Genomic DNA, 22,450 nt, shown 5'->3' on the forward strand with positions numbered 1-22,450 from the left:
TGGAATTACAGTTCGATACAAAGACAAGATTAATGATTTGATTTGTTCATCTGTTTGGATTGGTTTACCATTCTCAGCTACATGTTGCAGTGAATTAAAGTGTGCGGGAATTCCCTGCATTATGATTGTGAAACATGCTGGAATGTTTACATTTGTGCGCAATTCCTGCAACCCTGCGGCGAATTTCAGGCCCTGGTTAATACAGTGGGCATCCTGTGTACGGCAATACGGGCTGTTTGTCAGGGGGAGGGGTCCGCTTCAATCTGGAACATGTTCCTTTCTATTGTGCCTTCAATGATGCGCAATTTGTGTCAAACGATTAACTGACGGTCAGGCACTGAAACTATTAGGGAAAGCCTAATACATCTTTGTTTCGCTAACATGATTTCCATGTGGGTTTTACCTTTAAATGCTTCTTTTAATCATGATGTCATCTTTACAACTGGAAGGCATAAATTGCACGGAACTGTAAAATTGTTTTCCTTTTCTCTTTTAAAAAGACAATGTCGAAATTTCAGCAAAAACAATGGGTTTTCTCAATTGGTCATCGCGATGAAACAGTAGTGTTGTGAGACAGGTGTTATTTGCTCATGCAACAGTGATTGGCGCCACTGACTTACGTGAGACACAAAAGAGAACCAGAAGAGATGTCGAACACACCCGAGCATTTGTACCACTCTTAAACAAGCAGCAGTCTATATCACTTTATGTAATGGATTACAGTTACACATTTTTTTATTACATAATGCTGTTACCAGTATTCTGTTATTCTGTTACTCCTCAAGCCTGGTTGTCACTGTCAAAAACCCTGTAAAGTAATAAATACCATGAGTGTTCAACATCACATCCACCAGAGATGCATTCAAAAATCAGGAGAGATATATCCAAAACTACTCCAGTGACAACTTTTCAAAATTAAGCTTTACTCTTTAGCGTGAAGTAACGCAGATCACTAACACTATGTAACACAATTTTTGTTCCTGGGTAGTAAGTGTTATTTCCTAATTGCTTATGCCTCAAAAGTATAGAAAATGGCTATTATTCCCCACAAACTTTGCTTTTGTGACCAGGACAGTGATATTTTGAAATTTACCTATTTCCAGTGAGAAAACGGGTAAAATTTTTGTCTTTTTGTTCACATAATCCATGTCCAAAATCCAAATCCAGAATCCAAAATCCTTCTTTATCTGTGGTCCGACGAAGACACCGGCTTTGACCTTTGCCTCAGACAGCTTAGGGAAGAAGTCTTGAAGGTACTTGAAGGCTGCTGACTCCTTATCTAGAGCTCTGACAAATTGTTTCATAAGGCCCAATTTGATGTGCAGTGGTGGCATCAGCACCTTCCGGGGGTCCATCAGTAGCTCCCACTTGACGTTGTTCCTCCCCACAGAGAACTCTGTCCGCTGTGGCCAGTCCCGCCTGTGGTAGTGCGCCTTGGTGTCCCTGCTGTCCCAGAGGCAAAGATAGCAGGGAAACTTGGTAAAATCGTCTTGGAGACCCATCAGGAATGCCACCATTTTGAAGTCTCCTATGACCTCCCAGCCGTACTCATCATACTTCAAGGCATCCAGCAAGGTCTTGATGCTGTTGTAATCCTCTTTGAGTTGCACCAAGTGAGCCAGGGGAAGAGACAGGTACTTGTTACCATTATGGAGCAGCACGGCTTTGAATATTACTTTAGTATAAATACATGTTAATTTGGATTCATATGTTGTTTTTTCTGACTTTATGTGAACAAAAAGACACATTCACCAGTTTTCTCATTGGAAATAGGTACATTTCAAAATATCACTGTCCTGGTCACAAAAGCAAAGTTTGTGGGGAATAATAGCCATTTTCTATACTTTTGAGGCATAAGCAATTAGGAAATAACACTTACTTCCCAGGAGCAAAACAAAACAAACAAACAAACAAACAAAAATTGTTACACGGTGTAATAGTGGCATCTCAGCATTAGTGGCAGGTGGGTTTGTATTAGATTACAGTAACTGCAAAATAATTAGTCTTTAGTTTTAAGCTGTTCATGCTAGTTAGTGAGAGAATACGCACAGCCTTTGATAATTTGCCTTTGCCTATATTTGGTTTGCTTTCACTGTCACTTGAGCTTTTTGTTGTGTATGTTTTAGTGATGTTTTGTACTGAGATTATATTATTAGGGATTGTTGTGCATGGCATCATGTTGGGTTAGGCAAGTGATTGTTTGTGCCCAACCAGAAATAATGAGCCTGAGATGCCACTGTCACTAATAAGCATTTGCGTGAAGGTGTCTTAATGCCATTATTGCAAGACAAACTATTTACAGAAAACTACAGTAAATTGAAAATTGATACCTCACAGGTCATACATATTTGATAGGTTATCGATAAATATATTTTTGATGATGAAATCATAACATGGGCCACAAAAGATGGTGCCGCATGTTGAGCAGTGCTGGCCTAGGGGTTCATATCTACATGGTGATAGAACTACTAGTACACTTGCACTCTAGAGAATTCCATTGACTGCAGTCACTTGTGATATCTACCGTCTGATGTGGTTGCATAACCAGATGAAGATAATGGAAATGTAACTCCGATATCTTGGATGCCACTGCCGTCACGATGTAAAATTGAGACTCTCTACTGTCTTTCGCCAAAAAAACATACATGGCAATGTTTGTGTGTCATCTTTGTCAGAACAGTTTAGTTTTTCTTTGTCTTGTCATACCAAACTCTATTACCATTACTGAAAGGGTCCAGTCCTGCTGCTCAGCTGTCTCTGGGAATATCTATGATGACCATGCAAAGATCTAAACTCTAGTGTTTGGATGAATTGTAGTTTAAAAATAACCTTCTATAACAATATGGTCTTACTGCTTGTGTCCCAATTATATCAGCTCAGTCTGGAGCCAAAAGTTTTAGACCATGTTCCATACAAATCCATTTAAGATGGAAACCTCTTTTTTTGAGGTCCTAATGTCACCATTTTCCAAAGTATGTGGTTATGGAGAGCATAGTAGTGTGGATGAGTGTCATAAATGTAGCAAAATCAGTGTCAAACGAAAATGCATTTTTGTGGACTTGGCCTTACCTGCAATTATGAAACATGTTTAAACTGACAAACTAACAACGCTTTACAGTTCTGTATACCAATCAATAAGGTATAACACAGCCCCTGGTTTTAGTAATGGAACTGTGGAAGTAAAGCCAGAAATTGCCACATGGGTAAAAACCATTTAGTTCAGTTTGATTTTGTGGCTTTCAATTTGAAAAGGTTAGCTCCTTTCAGTCATTCTCTGTTCAGTTTCTTTGCGCTTTTCAGTCAGACGTCCACTGTCTGTAAGTACAATAGCAAATAGCTGTAATATAGATGGTTTGGTGATTGAGGTTTCCTGAGCTGTCATTTCTGTGTTGACATTAAATGAACCATCTTCCATGTCACCTCTGCAATTAAATATATAACTACAAATGGAAATTCTTCAGATATCTGCAGAATTGGAATGCTTGTCATTCATAAAGTTTTTGTATCACTCCACTGTTTGTGGTGTTCTAGACCAGAGTATGTGAGAGGTGCAGAATGAAAGAAGAGTTTGATTTTTGCCTCGAGCAGAAGCAGGTTTTTTGAAGTCAGAGTGCACCTGTGTTTTCTTTTGCTCCAGGATCACTTTGAGCAGGGTTTCTCTCACTAATGAGGGTGGATCGAGGAGAAAACGCAAATGGAAAAGTTGGAGTGGAGCTTAAGTGGATTGATAAGGGAATGCTTTGAATTGGAAGGGGAAATGTGTCACTCCACTCCACATTATACAGTTCTAGTCTGTGTGTTGCTTACCTTCTTTTAACTTCCTCATAGTTTTATCTTTATTATGTTTAAATCATTGTTGCAGAATACCACATATTTCCCCCGAAATCAGCACAGAAAATGTAAAAATATTACCGATTCCATCTGGACCTGATGATTGCTTTCATCTGAACCAGACAGACAGAAGTAAAAATTCCTCACTGATCTTAGCTTTAGTTGTAGAAAGTATCCCTGTTGTTTTAAAAATCTGCCTTTGGTCACTAACCAGCTGTTTGTGTGAGGTACAAAAATGGCAAATCAAATCTAAATGTATAAGTGTGCATATAATCATTTATATTGTCCATGCTATGCCCATCCTGCAATAATAGAGCGACTATCTGAATATTTTTCTAGCCAGTCAAAATGCTTAATAAGAAAGCAATAATAAAAATGTAACACCTTAATCCAAACATTGAGTTGTGAAAGAGAAGGACAGTTGCTCATTAATATTCTTTGGCTGATATCTTAATGAGGCTGTGTGGTTAGATTGTTGTAGCCTTGCTGGCTTTTTCTGACTGATGTCTAGTTTTGTTGTTTCTGACTCTCCCAATGGGAGATGCAGGTAGAGTCATACTCTACCTTGTTAGATACAATTTAACAAATTATATTCTCATGTCTCTTTCTATTCACAGGTTTAGCCAAGCGAGTCGGAGCTCGCCTGCTCCTTGCCTCCACTTCAGAAGTATATGGAGGTATGTGTACATTCATAAAGCTCTCTATTTTAATGCTTACAGTGATGTTAAAAGAAAGTATAGCCTATGAAAAGTCATTTAGAATCTGGGAGAGATGTTCTCAGGTCTCGGATACAGAGTCCAAGTGAGGTCTTTTGTCACGAGTCTATGCAAAGTCTTTAAAGGCCAAGTCTTAGTCAAGTCTTTAGCTGTGTCCCAAATGACACACTATACACCAGTCACGTGCAGTGCATTAACCAAGTATCCTTTCACCACTCCTCAATAAAGGAGCCTAATGGACAATTAGAAGAAAAATCTACAGGAAGTCTGAAGATGTCTACCAAAAGAGTGCCCACCCACTTTTTTTAGCTCTTTTGGTTCTGAAAGTATTTTTCCCTATTCATTTTGTCCATAGGGATTTCATAAAATCATTTACTAAAAAATTATAAGACATGAACCCCAACCCACTCCAAGGTGAATCACATAACAAATTTAAATTTAAACCTAAACAGTATTTGAAAACCGGGCAAAAAGACAAAGGTACGAAGTTTTAAATGAGGGAACTAACTGTAATCCCATGAAGCATGGTGTATGACGTAATCAAAATAAAAAGAATGGTCAGTTATAAAACTATTGATTTAAAATTGTTGATTATAAGTGTAGAAACAATATATTTTAAGTTTATTGCAAAATATTCAGATATATACAAATACGTAGTTTGAGAGTGTAATGAGACTGACTTAATAACTGATTCGTGGAATTTTCCCCTCCGCTATTAAAAACGATTTTTGGAAAGTGTAGTTTTTCAATTCCACTATTTAACATAAATTCTTTTAAAATTAATTTTAAATTGTACAGACTGTTGACTTCAACAGAAGAAAAACCATTAACAGTGTCGGAGCTCGCGGTAGGTCTTTTTTTAAAGGTTTACAATTTATCAATCAAAATCTATTCCCTCAAAACATTTTTATAGGATTTGCGCTGTTTTAATTTTTTTTTAAACAGTTATTGGCAAGAATTTTTGCTGTTTGTTAAAATAGATCTCCTTTATCCAATAGTATTATGGAACTGTTAATTCAACATTGTTTGGCCTCTTTTTCCTCATCTGTGTATCCATTAGTGATGCACTAAACAAAACAAATGCCCTTAGCCACAAGAAATACTCCAAAAGACTTGAAATGCCTTTCATTAAACATTAATTGCACTGCTGAGAGGTCATGATGAATTGGGCTGTATATTTAGAGCACACACATTCAGGCGTCTGAAACAACAAACCTGTTTGAACCAGAAAATCTCCAGTGACATACAATGGTTTTGCATGCTAGAAAATAACATGACCTGTCTACATCTCTTTGAGGAGAGGTTATTTATTTATATTAGACTGACAGAGAGGAAGCCACAATTGATCTTTTAGATTTTGATGGTCGGATAATGAGCTCGATTGGGAATGCTCACAGATCTCCATCCATGATTGCATCGAGAGAGAATTGAAGCTGGCCATCTTACCATTTATTACCATCTTATTGCCATCTTACCAGTTATGGGGTGGACAGATGAGATCAGAGGGCTCTCTCATGTTCAACTTTGGGTAACACTGTGAATCCAAAGACTCTGCATGCATTGTTTGTACTTCTCAACCATCATCTGTGAAGCTCATTTTCGACCCCTTTGCGCATGTACATTATTGCTCTTCTCTGCTGTGTCTTTTAGCCAGGCACATGTCATTCATTCAGGAGAAAGACAGAGATTTTCCTCCGAAACAGTTTTCACAAGAGATTTTCTATGCCATCAGTTCCACTGTAGAGGCCTTAACCTTTACTTTCAGACTTTTAGCTTAATTAAAAAATTGCCAAGAACATTGCTGTGTAAGCAACTTTTGCAGTGGATAGATGGAATGTACATTTGTAATAACACACACAAGTCCTTCCATACATGCGTAGAGCTTATTTAGAGAATTCTAAATTCAAGTCAATCATTTTTATTTGTATAGCACTTTTCACAACACACATCATTCAAAGAAGCTTTACAGGAAATCAAGCATTAACAAAAAATGAAACTGTTATATCTATAAAGCCTTAGAGTGATCATTGTGTAGCTGTTATTAAATATGGTTGTAAATTGTGTATAGAAATTAAATAAATAATAATTGTATTTAGAACCCCTGTTCTAATTCAAATGTACAGACCAATTCAACTGCTCTAAACTTGCTTACCATGAACATTGAAGCAAAATAATTTTCCTCCCACCAGACTGTACGATTATATTTATTATTATATTTTTAAAGTACAATGCAGAGATGCATTTGACTACATTATCAATGATGCAAATTGTGCATTTATTTGACTTTCTAGTATGATGTAAATAATCATTCCCATGCCAATGTTTGCCTTTCCAATTTGATTGCACTGATTTATATTCAATTCAATTTAGTTTTTGTCTATCTATCCCTTTAATGGCCACTGTCCTTTTTACAGTAGAATATTGGCAATATGTGTGTTTATACAGGATTGGGTTTTAGATGTGTGTGTCTGTGTCTTAAACTAGACCCAGAGGTGCACCCCCAGAATGAGGAGTACTGGGGCCATGTAAACCCCATTGGTCCACGGGCCTGTTATGATGAAGGAAAGCGTGTTGCTGAGACCATGTGTTACGCCTACATGAAACAGGTACAGTAAAAGTGACTTTCATCCAGTGTTGGGTAAGTTACTCTAAAATTGTAATTAATTACTAACTACTAATTATATCTTCTACAGTGTAATTAGATTTCTGTACTAATTACTGTCTGAAAAGTAATTGCATTACTTACTACTAATTACTTTCTAAAACCCTTATCAACCTCGACCAGATGAAAAATACAAGGATAGACATGAAATTGTTCTTTTAATTCTTTCAAATATATCAAATAAAATCAAATAAATTATTCTTGAACTGGCCAAAGAATTTAAGGGGGCTGCATTTAATTAGAAAACATACATTTTAAATATGACACTAGCAGGAAGGCTGGATATATACGTTTTAATGAGGAAGCAAATATAGTGGTGCAGGACCAAGCAATTACCAGAATTGCTGGCCTCAAACAGTGTTTTCAGTTTATTTATTAGTATTTATATGCTGCTGTTAAAGGTACTTTTGCAGAGGCGTAGCATACAGTAATATCTAGAGGTGGTTTGTAGACATTCTACTTTACAGTAGATCTGCACTGTTGGAATAACTGGCTTTTTTAAGTCACATTCTGTTACATCATACTTTTAAGACAAGAGGGCCACATTTAAACCACAGTAGATGCAACAGGCCACAAAAAGTATTTGGACACTCAAGCCACATTTAAAATGTATTGATGTCATTGCCTTAGATAACAAAATATTAAATCAACTGGCATCCAAATACAAATGATGCTAGACCTTTTCTGAGAATTAACCTCGGTCCCACTTTATAATAGGTGCCTTTAACTACTGTATACTAACATTAAAATACATAAAATATATTGTATTTAGCTCCTACTGCGGAGTAGGTGCTTTGGGGGCGTATAGGGACTGTGGCAGACTGTGGGAGGAGCTCCAGCCTGTGATTGGTCAAAAACCTATGACACACAAAGCATTGAGAAAGGAGGGGATACCACAGCTGCCATTAGTAAACAGCTAGCCTGCTACTCAGAGGATTGCACTAATTTTACAATTCCCTTAACAGAAAAAAAAAAAAAAAAGTATACAAAGAGGATCACCCATTTCACATATATGTGTGTGTAACTTCATCGGGAGACACGCTTTGAGTTTTCATCGCATCTGTACTGTTTGTACATTTCTGTGACCTCTGGATTACTACATAAAATTTTTGCTGGGATGACGGATATTTATAATCAGATGTTTATCGAGAGTGGGTAATTCTACTCTACACTAAACCGTCATGAAATCTAGTTAACATGAGGGAAGTATTGCGTGCCTGTTACTGTTTGGTAACTTGCATCAAGACATATGTTTTTAAGTCAGTGAGTGAGTATTTCAGAACAGTAATATATGTTGAGTCATAAAAGCCTTTATTGTAAAATGTTGGGTTGATAATAGGTTTATAGTGCTTTCAACATGTTGTCCACTAAATTCAGCACATGCTGTGTGGTAGTCTGACCGCTCGTCTCATCTCTCACTCCGGCTGCAGCAACACAGAGCTCCACATGCACAGCTCTGACACGCCCAGTTTAAACTGTAACCTGAAGAAACATACTGTGTCCGAAAATGGGAAAATGCTGCCTTTGGGGGCTGTATAAGGAGGTAGGATGAAATAAGGTGCTGTTTAAACTGTTCAGTTTACTTTAGTGTTACATTCATCCAAAAATGCTGTCATTTAAACCATTAATCGATTAGGCAGCTGCCTACGTTTTTGGATGCAGCCAGAGCTTGTGTAAAACAGCCCTAAAAAAAAGTGTAACTTCGATCCCGGCATCCTCCGTCAGTGTTGTTGATTTCGTTGTTGTTCTTGCTGTTACTGTTAAATAACACGTTCCAAACATGTCAGAAAAATGGTCGATACTAGATGACGTCACTACAGTGCTAACTTTTGGCCACTGGGGAAAAGTCTCCTTGACTGTTCCGTTCCTTGTAAGAGTTCTCATCTAGAAAGTTACTAAAGGTAAAGTATCAGGACTGTAGGTGGGAAAGGGCCTTTTTACACATGAGGAACTGTATTTACTTTTAGCCGTTTACAGGGACATTTTTTGCTCCTACTTGTAGTCCACATGTATGATGGACAAAGTCCTGAGAAACATGATGAGTTTAGCATCATAGCATCACATGGTTTACACACCCATTATAACCTGCTGATGCAGTTTGTGAAAAACAGCCCTAACAAAAGTGTATCTCTGATCCTGTCATTCTCCATCAGTGTTGTTGTTGCTGCTATGTTGTATCACACGTGCAAACAACATCAGTAGAAAAATGGTCGACACAATATTATGTTGTCACGGGTATTTTGTAGGTTTAAATGCAAGAGGGAAAAGTCTCTTCCGGAATGTAGTTCTTTAAAAAGTTGTCTTTCCAGAAAGTCCCCCTTGGGGAGTACCAGAGCTCTAGGTGGGAAAGGGGCTCAGACACCACTTGTTTAAATATCTTTAACGGGGTTCGAGTGGAATGATTGGAGAGTTGTTCACTAGTGACCAAATGTGCACAGAAAACAAATAGCAGACTTGAGTTGTTACTTAGATGAACACCAATGCAACATTTTTATCATCGACTGTATAACTTGGAGAATCACCTCGATATTTACATCAAATACTTTTTGTACATTAAAATGAAAGGTAACGCACAGACAGTAGTAAAGTGGTGTGTCAATCTAAAAAAGTTTACTATGTTGAAGTTTATTGTCAAGTTCGATAAAGGTAGAATTTATTTATCAAAACTGACAACCCTTCATTGACAAGAATGCAGGCAGAAGTTTGTTTACCCAACTATCACACTTGGGCCACTTCCACACTAATCTTTTTTATTTGAAAATGCATTGATTTTGCGACATTTACGTCTCTCGTCCACAATGGAACAACATTTTCAACTTCTGAAAATGCTTTCAATAAACACATACTTTGGAAAACGATGATGGAAAATTTAAAAAGGGGGTTTCAAACTCTGGACATGGCCTTGGATATGATGTTTTTTGTCTGGTTTAATCTAGCTTTTTTCAAAATCTTTTGGATTCAAATTGATAAGATGGCACTAACAGCAAAGATAGTAAATTAAGAGAGAAAATTTGGGATCATAAATTTGTTGATCATAAACCGTGTCTTAATGTGATAAGATTCCAGTGATAAGCTATTTGTGTGTCCGACGCGGCACAATAACCACCAATAAGAACATATCCGAGTTGTAGAATGCAGTTATGTTATTCAGTTGGCAGATGCTTTTATCCAATGTGACTTATGATTCATCATAAGGAGACAGTAGTACAAAAAGTGCTGCATCACGAAGTTTCAATTGCATCAGAAAAATATTATCCAAGACAGATAAGAGTGCAACAAGAATATATATATATATATATATATATATATATATATATATATATATATATATATATATTAGTCACAAAATCTCAAATGACTGGAAGTGAGTGGAAATGCGATGGTCAGAGAAGAAACTACACTGTGTGCAATCTAAAAGCTGAGAGCAATCCATTAAATAGAGTAGTAAAGTTGATATGGAAGGAGGGAAGTGCATGAATAGAAGAGTGATTCAAGTCAAGTTGAGCATAAGAATAAGAGTAGAGAAGTCTGCACGGACGGATGAAGCATCTCCACCAGCTCACTGATCTTTCCTCAGACACAGGAGGGAAAACAGGAAGATGGACAGATGGATATGGAAAGGAAGAGACCCCACTGAGCAGGAAAGCAAAAAAGAGATAAATGAGAGCAAGACAAAGCCAGGGCAGCTGCCCATAGTTCTCTCTTTCTCTCTAAATGCCATCTCCGGTTGCCTTTATCCCTCGCTCGCCTCATCAGGCTGATTGGGGTCTGGGTGTGTGTCATTCTGGCCCGGCCCTGCCCTCCTCCGCGCTACACATTTTATATATATATATATATATATATATATATGTGTGTGTGTGTGTGTGTGTGTGTACAGTGCCTTGCAAAAATATTTAGACCCCTGACCAATTCTCTTATATTACCGAATTACAAATGGTACACTGAAATTTCATTCTGATTGATATTTTATTTCAAAACACAAATTCAAAATCAATTATTGAAAGGTGACATTGTTTTTTTGTTGGGAAATATTTTTATGAAAAATAAAAAACTGAAATATCTTGCACAAGTATTCAACCCCCACACATTAACATTTGGTAATAGCCACCTTTTGCTGCAATAACTGCTTTAAGTCTTTATGGGTACATATGTACCAGCTTTGCACACAGTGACGAAGTGATTTTGGCCTATTCTTCTTGGCAGATTTGCTCCTGGTTGTTCAGATTGGTTGGGTGACGCTTGTGGACTGCAATTTTCAAATAGGATTGAGGTCAGGACTTTGACTTGGTCACTGTAGGACATTTATCTTTTTGTTCTTGTGCCACTCCTATGTTGCTTTGGCCTTGTGCTTGGGATCATTGTCATGCTGAAAGGCGAATTTCCTCCCAAGCTTCAGTTTTTTAGTAGACTGAAGCAGGTTCTCTTGCAGTATTTCCCTATAATTTGCTCCATTCATTCTTCCTTCAATTCTAACAAGATACCCAGTCCCTGCTAATGAGAAGCATCCCTACAGCATGATGCTGCCACCACCATACTTCACTGTAGGGATGGTGTGTCTTGAGGCATAGGAAGTGTTAGGTTTGCGCCACACATAGCACTTTGAGTTTTGGCCAAAAAGCTCTTTCTTGGTCTCATCTGACCACAAAACCTTCTCCCACATCACAGCTGGGTCACTCACATGCTTTCTGGCAAACTCCAGACGTGCTTTCAGATGGTACTTTTTGAGTAACGGCTTCTTTCTTGCCACCCTCCCATACAGGCCGGCGTTATGCAGTGCTCTTGATATGGTTGACTGGTGCATCATTACTCCACGCCCAGCCACCGAACTCTGTAGCTCCTTCAAAGTGATTGTTGGCCTCTGTGTGGCTTCTCTCACAAGTCTCCTTTTTGTTAGAGTGCTGAGTTTTGAGGGACGGCCTTTTCTTGGCAGTGCCTGGGTGGTGTGGTGCAGCTACCACTTCCTGATTATTGATCCAACTGTGCTCACTGGGATATCCAAACATTTGGATATTATTTTGTACCCTTTCCCTAATCTATGCATTTTTATTACTTTATCACTAACTTCTGTGGAATGCTCTTTGGTCTTCATTTTCTTTCAGATTCACAGCCTGACCAATGATCCTTCAACAATCGGTGTGACAATAATATTTAGACTGAATCGTATTTGACTACGAGAAAACAGTGCACTCAGGTTGAAACAAATATATACCCTCCTTAAGAGGTTGTTCAACTGGGGTCCCTCAGGGGTTTACACTTGGGCCTCTACTCTTCAGTTTGTACTTGAACGATCTTCCACATGCCTGTCCGGATGTACATACTCAAATGTATGCAGACGATACTGTGATTTATGTACATCCCAAAGCTAGTGAACAGGTGGTGCTCAAGTTATCATCTGCAATGACAAAAAATTTTTATTGGCTTACACAGTGCTGTCTTGAAACTTTCAGAAAACAGCATGTATGTTTAAAAAATAAAAAATAAAAAAAAATGTTACTAGTGCAAAATTACAAATTGTGCCAGATTTTAAATACCTTGGAATTATTTTAGACTCACATTTGACATTTGAAAAGCATATTAAAAAAGTAGTTCGTGCAGTTACATTTAACATAAGAAATTTAAAATGTATACGGAATCATCTTTCAGTAGATGCTGCTAAAGTATTTTTACATTCGATTATTTTTTTTCTCATTTCTCTTACTGTATCACATCATGGTCACAAGCAGGAAAAACTACCCTTAGACTTTTACACAGTTTATACAAACGGGCATTAAAAATATTTGATAAAAAACCAAATACATATCATTGTCATATAATTACGAAGTATAATTTTTTTCATTTTGATCATTTTGTTAATTTTAATATTTGTTGCCTAATGTATAAAATTATTAACAACTTCGCTCCACCACCTTTGAAAGAATTTGTGTCATTGCACTTGGAAAACAAGACATATTAGAGCCTCTTTAAGAGGAGATTGTGAAGTGCAATACAGGGCCACAGACTTTGGTCGTTCAGCTTTCTCTATAAGAGCTGTCAATATGTGGAATACGTTACCAACTAACATAAGACAATGTCATACTCTTGCACAATTTAAGTTACATCTGAAAATATGGTTAAAGACAAGCCAAATTTGCAAACATTGAATAATTTGTAATCCGGTAATTTGTAATCATAACTTTGAGCAGTTTTTAATTTAGTAGCTTAATATTATTTATGTATTGTTATTAGTACTGTATTTTTACTTTGGGTGCTATGTTTTTGTCTGCTGTCTATTGACTAATGTTTTAATGATGCTTTTGTAATGAATTTTTTCTGCCCAGGGACTACAAATGAAATTTAGCTCCGTAGCTAATTCTGGGGCAGTCATTGACTGTCCATTGTCCCTGTTAAATAAACTACTAAATAAATAAATAAACATTTGTTTTTTTATCCAGAAAATCTGATTGCAACTTTAACGATTCACAGGTGGATGCCAATGTTAAAGTAATTGTGTCGTCGTAAGGGCAATTTCTTTCATCGGTGTAACCTGGAAGCTTCCACAGCACAGGGGTTGAATATATATGCAAGCAAGATATTTCAGGTTTTTTTAATTTATTTATTTTTTTATATATATATTTCCCAACATAAAACCAATGTCACCTAACAATAATTGATTTTGAGGTCCAGTGTTTTAAAATATCAAACAGATTGAAATTTCATTGCACCATTTGTAATTCAGTAATATGAGATAATTGGTCAGGGGTCTGAATACTTTTGCAAGGCAATGTGTATATACAGTTGCAATCAAAATTATTCAACCCCCCTGACCAGCAATACATTCTGGTGATGTGAATTAAAACACATCAACTAAAACCTCAGTAAACAGTCAAAGTAAGTTTTTAATACACATTTGTGAGTGATTTTGAGAACAAAGAGTTCAGTTTACCCAAATTTAAAAATAAAAAATAACTAATTCTCTCCACAAATGTCATGTCAAAAATATTCAGCCCCCAAAGTCAATCATTTTGGAATATCCTTCATCCTTAATATCAGCAAATAAATGTTTCAGGTAAGTGTTCTCAGGCTTCGGACACCTCTCTATTAGAATTGAGCAAAAGCTTCCAGCTCATTGACATTCTTTGGTTTCTGTGCTGCCACTGCTTCCTTGAAATCCCAACAAAGGTTTGCAATGGGATATTAATGATGGACTGAAAGGGCCATTTAAGGACATTCCACGACCTATCCCTGAACCAGATTTTGGACAACTTGGATGTATCCTTGGTGTTATTGTCATGCTGGAAAGTCCAGTGATCACCGAGCTTCAATTTACACACTGAAGGCATCACATTTTTCATGCAAAAATGGCCTGATACCTGAAAGAATCCATGGTGTCAGTCACATAGTCAGGATAGCCGTTTCCTGCAGGCACAAAACACCCCCATAACAGGACTGACCCACCTCCATGCTTGACTGTGGGGATGGAGTCGTTCTTGTCATCACCTTGTCATCTTACTCCAGACTTACTGCTGTGTCATACGTCTATAAAACTTTCTTCCAGGACTCCACAGGTCTTTCCTAATTACTTCTTGAATATTCAAGTCGACATTTCCTTTGGTGAAGTTTTGCTTTCTTCCACACCCCAAGAAGGTTGCTGTTTAACCATATTTTAAAAATGTATGAATGGTGCTGCCAACTTTGTCTATTGGAAATTGAAGTGCCTTGGAAATGTACTTTTAGCCATGACCTTTCTTGTGTAATCTCCTCTATTAGCTTTTGAGCTTATTTTTAATTGCATTTTTTGCATAGAAATACATTTTTGCTTACAACGCTAAACTTAAATTTTAAAACTTAAATAAGTGCCATTGCAGATTGATGACTTAATTTTGTTTTAAAACAATCACTTGTGTAGCCTTACATATTTAAGAAACAGCTACATGCAATAGGGGTTAAATAATTATGACATGGCTGTATTTAAAAAAAAGTCCTGCTATTTAGAAATATTAGGTTATATATTCACACTATGACTTTGAATGTGTCACTCAACTGATATAGATGTAAAGTTTAAAAGTCATCAGAAAAGCTTACCTTTGTAAATCCTTACTGTCTTGGGGGGGGGGGGGGTTGAATAATTTCGATTGCAACTGTGTATTTGTGTGTGTGTGTGTGTGTGTGTGTGTGTCTGTGTATATATATATATATAAAATATACACACACACACCGATCAGTCACAACATTAAAACCACCTGCCTAATATTGTGTAGGCCCCCCTCGTGCTGCCAAAACAGCGTCAACCCGTGCTATTCTTCTCACCACAATTGTACAGAGTGGTTATCTGAGTTACCATAGACTTTGTCAGTTTGAACCAGTCTGGCCATTCTTTGTTGACCTCTCTCATCAATAAGGCATTTCCGTCCACAGAACTGTTTTTTGTTCTTGGCACCGTTCGTAATAAATTCTAGAGACTGTTGTGTGTGAAAATCCCAGGAGATCAGCAGTTACAGGAATACGATGTGCTATTTCCAACATTCTGTTCACGTTTCATGAAGTAATATGCAAAAATTAGCCCTCAAATAACATACGTTTTTGTCGCCTTTTTGTTTATTGCCTCATGAAACATAAACAAAATATGGGAAATGTCATGTTGTTACTTACAGCAGATGATCCTGAAAAAAAAAAGACCCAAAACAAAGTAACAAGGTGCAGAGATGTTGAAATAATCCTCACAGAGCAACACTGTCAAATACATAGTGTATGCGCTGTCGCTTGAGACTGCCCGAGTCTCTGTCTGAAGGAAAGTAGCCACAGGCATAATATCGGCGCTAATTCCGTTATTGGTGTGACAATAATATTTAGATTTTCCCGGTTATCGGCCAATAACATATCGGCCACCAATATATTGTGCCTCCCTAGTTTTTGTCCAATTAAATGCTCTCTAGAATGAAAATACCTAATACCACCAGCCACTGACTAGCAGTATCAAAATTGCCTATGTCCAAACCCAACTTCCTGGTTCAATTGGAAATACATCAACACAGGAAGAAAAACTGTGATAGTCAAGCAATTTTTTGGGGTCTTTAGGTTTGTTCCACCATTTTAATCATCTTATTGCATTTACTAGTTCATTGAAAAAGGAAAAATTTAAAAGTATGAATATGCATCTATTATAATTATAATTATTACTGCATACATATTAGTCAAGAAATAATTTTCAAAATGCAGTTTAAAATACAACCCCAATTCCAAAAAAGTTGGGATGCTGTGTAAAATGTAAATCAAAACAGAATGCAATGATTTGCAAATCTCATAAACCCATATTTTATTCACAATAGAACATAGAAAACATATCAAATGTTTAAACTGAGGAAATGTACCATTCAAAAATTACAAGGTAATTTTGAATTTGATGGCAGCAACACGTCTCAAAAAAGTTGGGACAGGGCCATGTTTACCACTGTGTTGCATCCCCTCTTCTTTTAACAACAGTCCGTATACGTTTGGGAACTGAGGAGACCAGTTGCTGGAGTTTTAGGAGAGGAATGTTGTCCCATTCGTGTCTGATAAAGGATTCTAGCTGCTCAACAGTCCTGGGTCGTCTGTGTCATATTTTTCATTTGATGATGCACCAAATGTTTTCAGTTGGTGAAAGGTCTGGACTGCAGGCAGGCCAGTTCAGCACCCGGACTCTTCTACTATGAAGCCATGCTGTTGAAATAGATGCAGTATGCGGTTTAGCATTGTCTTACTGAAATATGCAAGGCCTTCCCTGAAAAAGACATCATCTGGATGGAAGCATATGTTGCTCTAAAACCTGTATATACCTTTCAACATTGATGGTGCCTTTCCAGATGTGCAAGTTGCCAATTCCATAGGCACTAATGCACCCCCATACAATCAGAGATGCAGGTTTTGAACCGAGCACTGATAACAAGCCGAATGGTCCCTCTCCTCTGTAGTCTGGAAGACGCGGCATACATGGTTTCCAAAAAGAATTTCAAATTTCAATTCGTCTGACCACAGAACAGTTTTCCACTTTGCCTCAGTCCATTTTAAATGAGCTTTGGCCCAGAGAAGACGGCGGCATTTCATGTTCACATATGGCTTCTTCTTTGCATGATAGAGCTTTAACCTGCATTTGTGGATGGCACAGCGAACTGTGTTCACAGATAATGAGTTCTGGAGGTGTTTCTGAGCCCATGCAGTGATTTCCATTACAGAATCATCCCTGTTTTTAATGCAGTGCTGCCTGAGGACCCGAAGATCACGGGCATCCTATATTGATTTTCGCCCTTGTCCCTTGCGCACAGAGATTTCACCAGGTTCTCTGAATCTTTTGATGATATTATGTACTGTAGATGATGAGATATTCAAAGTCTTTGCAATTTTACGTTGAGGAACATTATTCTGAAATTGTCCCGCAATTTGTAGATGCAGTTTTTCTCAGATTGGTGAACCTATGCCCATCTTTACTTCTGAGAGACTCTACCTCTCTAAGTTACTCTTTTTATACCCAATAATGTTACTGACCTGTTGCCAATTATCCTATTTAGTTGCAAAATGTTCCTCCAGCTGTTTCTTTTTAGTAACACTTTTCCAGCCTTTTGTTGTCCCCGTCCCAACTTTCTTTGAGACGTGTTGCGGCCATCAAATTCAAAATTACCTTATTTCTTTCTTAAAATGGTACATTTCCTCAGTTTAAACATTTGATATGTTTTCTATGTTCTATTGTGAATAACATATGGGTCTATGAGATTTGCAAATCATTGCATTCTGTTTTTATTTACGTTTTACACAGTGTCCCAACTTTTTTTGGAATTGGGGTTGTAATTTTAGATGGAGTGTTGTCTGTCACACTGCAGGACATGTCATCTTCATAATAAGAAATATTACATATGTAACTACCCATGTGCAAAAACACTATGATGCTAATTTTATGGCAGTTCTGGCAGTGGCAGCTACTCTTGGATGATGAAAATATGGGGAATATGGGAAGATTTGATTATTATCATCATTTTAAACCTGTTCGTCCATCCATTTATTCAATAGTAAATCAGCAGTCATGCCATTTCCCCTCCATCTCATTACTAAGGGTACACAATAGTGTGCCAATGCATGTGATAAGCGTGCAGCGTGGAAGGCCTTTTACCTGCTGAATTGTCCTCCCATTGTTATTCTGAGCTCAAAGTGAGCAGCGGAATTACAATTCACACCCTGCTGCTTTTAATACAAGCTTTCAGCATTTAGCAGTCAGTCAGCAGGCAGGACTCTCAGTCCTGCGATGCTGGAATATGTAGGAATTCAATGTGTGCATTTTATGTTGTTTTATAATACAGATATTTCCATCTCTAGAATCTGATTGGCCATTCTAGGCTTTTCCATTATTTATCTATTTGAAAAGGCTGTTGGAATAAGACTGTTGCAGCTGTGTTGATTTGGAGGGTTAGGAAGGCATGTGTAAGGTAATTTTGTAGTCACACACTTGGTGGCCTAACAACAACAGACAGGGAGAATAAAGAATGTACCCAGTAATGAATGTTGTGCCATTGTTTTGTGTTTTTTCTCCCAAATCCACTGTAAAGTTCATCCATGCCATGCACACACTCAGTGTGTTTGTGTGTGTTGTTAATATCTGTGTGCAATCAAATGATAGCCTTGCAATCAGGCAAGTGCAGTCCTTTTTAGCAAGGCCACTTAAGTATGCTGTCCTTGTTTTGTCATCGTTATGTGTGTAGTCTGCCATTTTGGTTTCCATCCTTCATTTATAATGCTATTCATATGAGTTTTCATGTTTTTATTCATGTCCACAGAGTTAAAAAAAAAAAAAAAAAACTGTTGGACATAAAAGTTCTAGCTATTCCAGTTAAGTTCCTAGTTTCTCTCTGTAAGTAGAGCACAGTGATTCAAGGCGAGTGTTTCATGCGAATGAATGAACCAACGTTACATTTATTTAGCGCATTTCTGACACTACACTCAAAGTGCTTTACACAGCGAACAGGGGGTTCTCCTCAACCACCACCAGTGTGCAGCATCCACCTGGATGATGTGATGGTGCACTATGGCTGCCTGTATGCTCACTACACACAAGCTATTTGTGGAGAGGAGAGAACAGAGTTATAGAGCCAATTAATGCATGTGGATTATTAGGAGTCTATGATTGAGAAGGGCCAATGGGGGAATTTGGCCAGGACACTGGGGTTACACCCCTACTCTTTACGAGAAGTGCCCTGGGATTTTTAATGACCACAGAGAGTCAGGACTTTGGTTTAACATCTCATCCGAAGGACAGTGCCTTTTTACAGTATAGGGTCCCCATCACTATACTGGGGCATTGGGACCCACACAGACCAAAGAGTGAGCACCCCCTGCTGGCCTCCCTAATACCTCTTCCAACAGCAACCTTAGTTTTTGCAGGAGGTCTCCCATCCAGGTACTGACCAGGCTCAACCCTGCTTAGCTTCAGTGGGAACTGGTCTTGAGCTACAGGGTGATATGGCTGCTGGCTACGTGGACCCCATTCACTTGGTTTTACCTTGAAACCATATAAATCTCTTTGATTTATGTAGCTGATATCATATCAAGTCTCCTTTCCTAGAAGACTGTTCTGTTTTTTTTAAAACTGCATTTTTATCCAGAGATGAGCGGTATTATTTTATGGCCATGACTTGTACAGTGCATCCGGAAAGTATTCACAACGCTTCACTTTTTCCACATTTTGTTATGTTACGGCCTTATTCCAAAATGGATTAAATGGAATTCCTCAAAATGCTACAAACAATACCCCATAATGACAATGTGAAAGAAGTTTGTTTGAAATCTTTGCTAATTTATTAAAAATAAAAAACGAAAAAAAATCACATGTACATAAGTATTCACAGCCTTTGCTCAATACTTTGTTGAAGCACCTTTGGCACCAATTACAGCCTCAAGTCTTTTTGAGTATGATGCTACAAGCTTGGCACACCTATTTTTGGGCAGTTTCTCCCATTCTTCTTTGCAGGACCTCTCAAGCTCCATCAGGTTGGATGGGGAGCGTCGGTGCACATCCATTTTCAGATCTCTCCAGAGATGTTCAATCGGGTTCAAGTCTGGGCTCTGGCCGGGCCACACAAGGACATTCTCAGAGTTGTCCCGGAGCCACTCGTTTGTTTTCTTGGCTGTGTGCTTAGGGTCGTTGTCCTGTTGGAAGATGAACCTTTGCCCCAGTCTGAGGTCCAGAGTGCTCTGGAGCAGGTTTTCATCAAGGATGTCTCTGTACATTGCTGCATTCATCTTTCCCTCGATCCTGACTAGTCTCCCAGTTCCTGCCACTGAAAAACATCCCCACAGCATGATGCTGCCAACACCATGCTTCACTGTAGGGATGGTATTGGCCAGGTGATGAGCGGTGCCTGGTTTCCTCCAGACATGACGCTTGCCATTCAGGCCAAAGAGTTCAATCTTTGTTTCTCATGGTCTGAGAATCCTTCAGGTGCCTTTTGGCAAACTCCAGGCGGGCTGTCATGTGCCTTTTACTGAGGAGTGGCTTCCGTCTGGCCACTCTACCATACAGGCCTGATTGGTGGAGTGCTGCAGAGATGGTTGTTCTTCTGGAAGGTTCTCCTCTCTCCACAGAGAAATGCTGGAGCTCTGTCAGAGTGACCATCAGGTTCTTGGTCACCTCCCTGACTAAGGCCCTTCTCCCCCGATTGCTCAGTTTGGCCAGGCGGCCAGCTCAAGGAAGAGTCCTGGTGGTTCCAAACTTCTTCCATTTATGGATGATGGAGGCCACTGTGCTCACTGGGACCTTCAATGCTGCAAAAAATTTTCTGTACCCTTCCCCAGATGCCTCGATACAATCCTGTCTCGGAGGTCTACAGACAATTCCTTGGACTTCATGGCTTGGTTTGTGCTCTGACATGCACTGTTAACTGTGGGACCTTATATAGACAGGTGTGTGCCTTTCCAAATCATGTCCAATCAACTGAATTTACCACAGGTGGACTCCAATCAAGTTGTAGAAACATCTCAAGGATGATCAGTGGAAACAGGATGCACTTGAGCTCAATTTTGAGTGTCATGGCAAAGGCTGTGAATACTTATGAACATTTGATTTTTTTTCGTTTTTATTTTTAATAAATTTGCAAAGATTTCAAACAAACTTCTTTCACTTTGTCATTATGGGGTATTGTTTAGAAATTTGGGGAAATAATGAATTTAATCCATTTTGGAATAAGGCTGTAACATAACAAAATGTGGAAAAAGTGAAGCACTGTGAATACTTTCCGGATGCACTGTAACTGCCACCCTATAACATATCACCGCGCTACACACAAATAATGAAGGGGTTCTGATTTAACCGAGTGAGTTTACGAGTGTGAAGAAGGGAGACAACCAAACAATACAATAAATGCATAAGTCTTTGGGAGTATACGTTTGAAGTCCAATATGCTCTCACCAGTATATACTGTAAATCGAACATGCTCGTTATCAAACCCTGTTGTGATTGAGAGGTAACTACTTCCTTGGCGCAATTGTCCACAAGTGTGAGTACTCTGCTATCAAAGCAACAACTGATCATGGAACCAACAACAGGTCCCCACTCTTTGTCATGCTGGCTAGTGTTTATGTTTGTTTATCTTCCCTGTGTGGCACTTCTACAATCCAGGCTGTTTGTTCAGCCATTTTTGCTCTTTATCACATATATTTTGCATTGTTTATATGTCATTCATTGACAGTGACTTTCACCCAAAATTGTAGTTACTCACCCTTTTATCGTTCCAAATCTGCATGCTGTTTCTTTATGGAACACAAAATCTCCACACAGGTCTTTTACATTTACGACTGTAAAGCTCAAAAACTAAACATTAAAAGCACTCTTAAAGTAGTCCATGCAATTTTTGTGTTACATTCCAAGTCTTCAGAAGCCATACAATAGTTTTGAGTGAAGAAGAGACAGAAATTGATTTAGTCGCTCACTTTCAAATCAGATAATTTCTGCAAATCCAGGGCTCAACATTAAAAAAAATTTCTGCTGGCACAGTTGAGTCAGTAGTTTAGATTTTTACTTGGCCTGCCAACATTTTCACTGGCCCTACCACAAAAAGTGATTCAATTTATTGTTAACAATATACACTCACTGAAACATTATGGTTATGTGTGCAATATGTTGAACATTAAAGTTCCTGATGTGGTCTTCTGTAAGCCCATCTGCCTCAAGGCAGGGTTTGATGTGTTGTGCATTCTGAGATGCTATTCTGCTCACTACAATTGTACAGAGTGGTAATCTAAA

At 38.2% G+C, this 22,450-nt stretch overlaps 1 protein-coding gene across 1 annotated transcript in view; it reads left to right on the forward strand.

The window, feature by feature from the left end:
* LOC127446786 (UDP-glucuronic acid decarboxylase 1-like) overlaps nucleotides 1–22,450 on the forward strand; it is a 104,271-nt gene that overhangs the window by 48,505 nt on the left and 33,316 nt on the right. The window contains exons 8-9 of the mRNA XM_051707995.1: nucleotides 4,449–4,508; nucleotides 7,032–7,153. Of these exons, the coding sequence (XP_051563955.1) occupies nucleotides 4,449–4,508; nucleotides 7,032–7,153 (182 nt within the window). The remainder of the gene's footprint in view (nucleotides 1–4,448; nucleotides 4,509–7,031; nucleotides 7,154–22,450) is intronic.

The sequence above is a fragment of the Myxocyprinus asiaticus genome, chromosome 10, assembly GCF_019703515.2.
Source record: "Myxocyprinus asiaticus isolate MX2 ecotype Aquarium Trade chromosome 10, UBuf_Myxa_2, whole genome shotgun sequence".
Classification (NCBI taxonomy): domain Eukaryota; kingdom Metazoa; phylum Chordata; class Actinopteri; order Cypriniformes; family Catostomidae; genus Myxocyprinus; species Myxocyprinus asiaticus.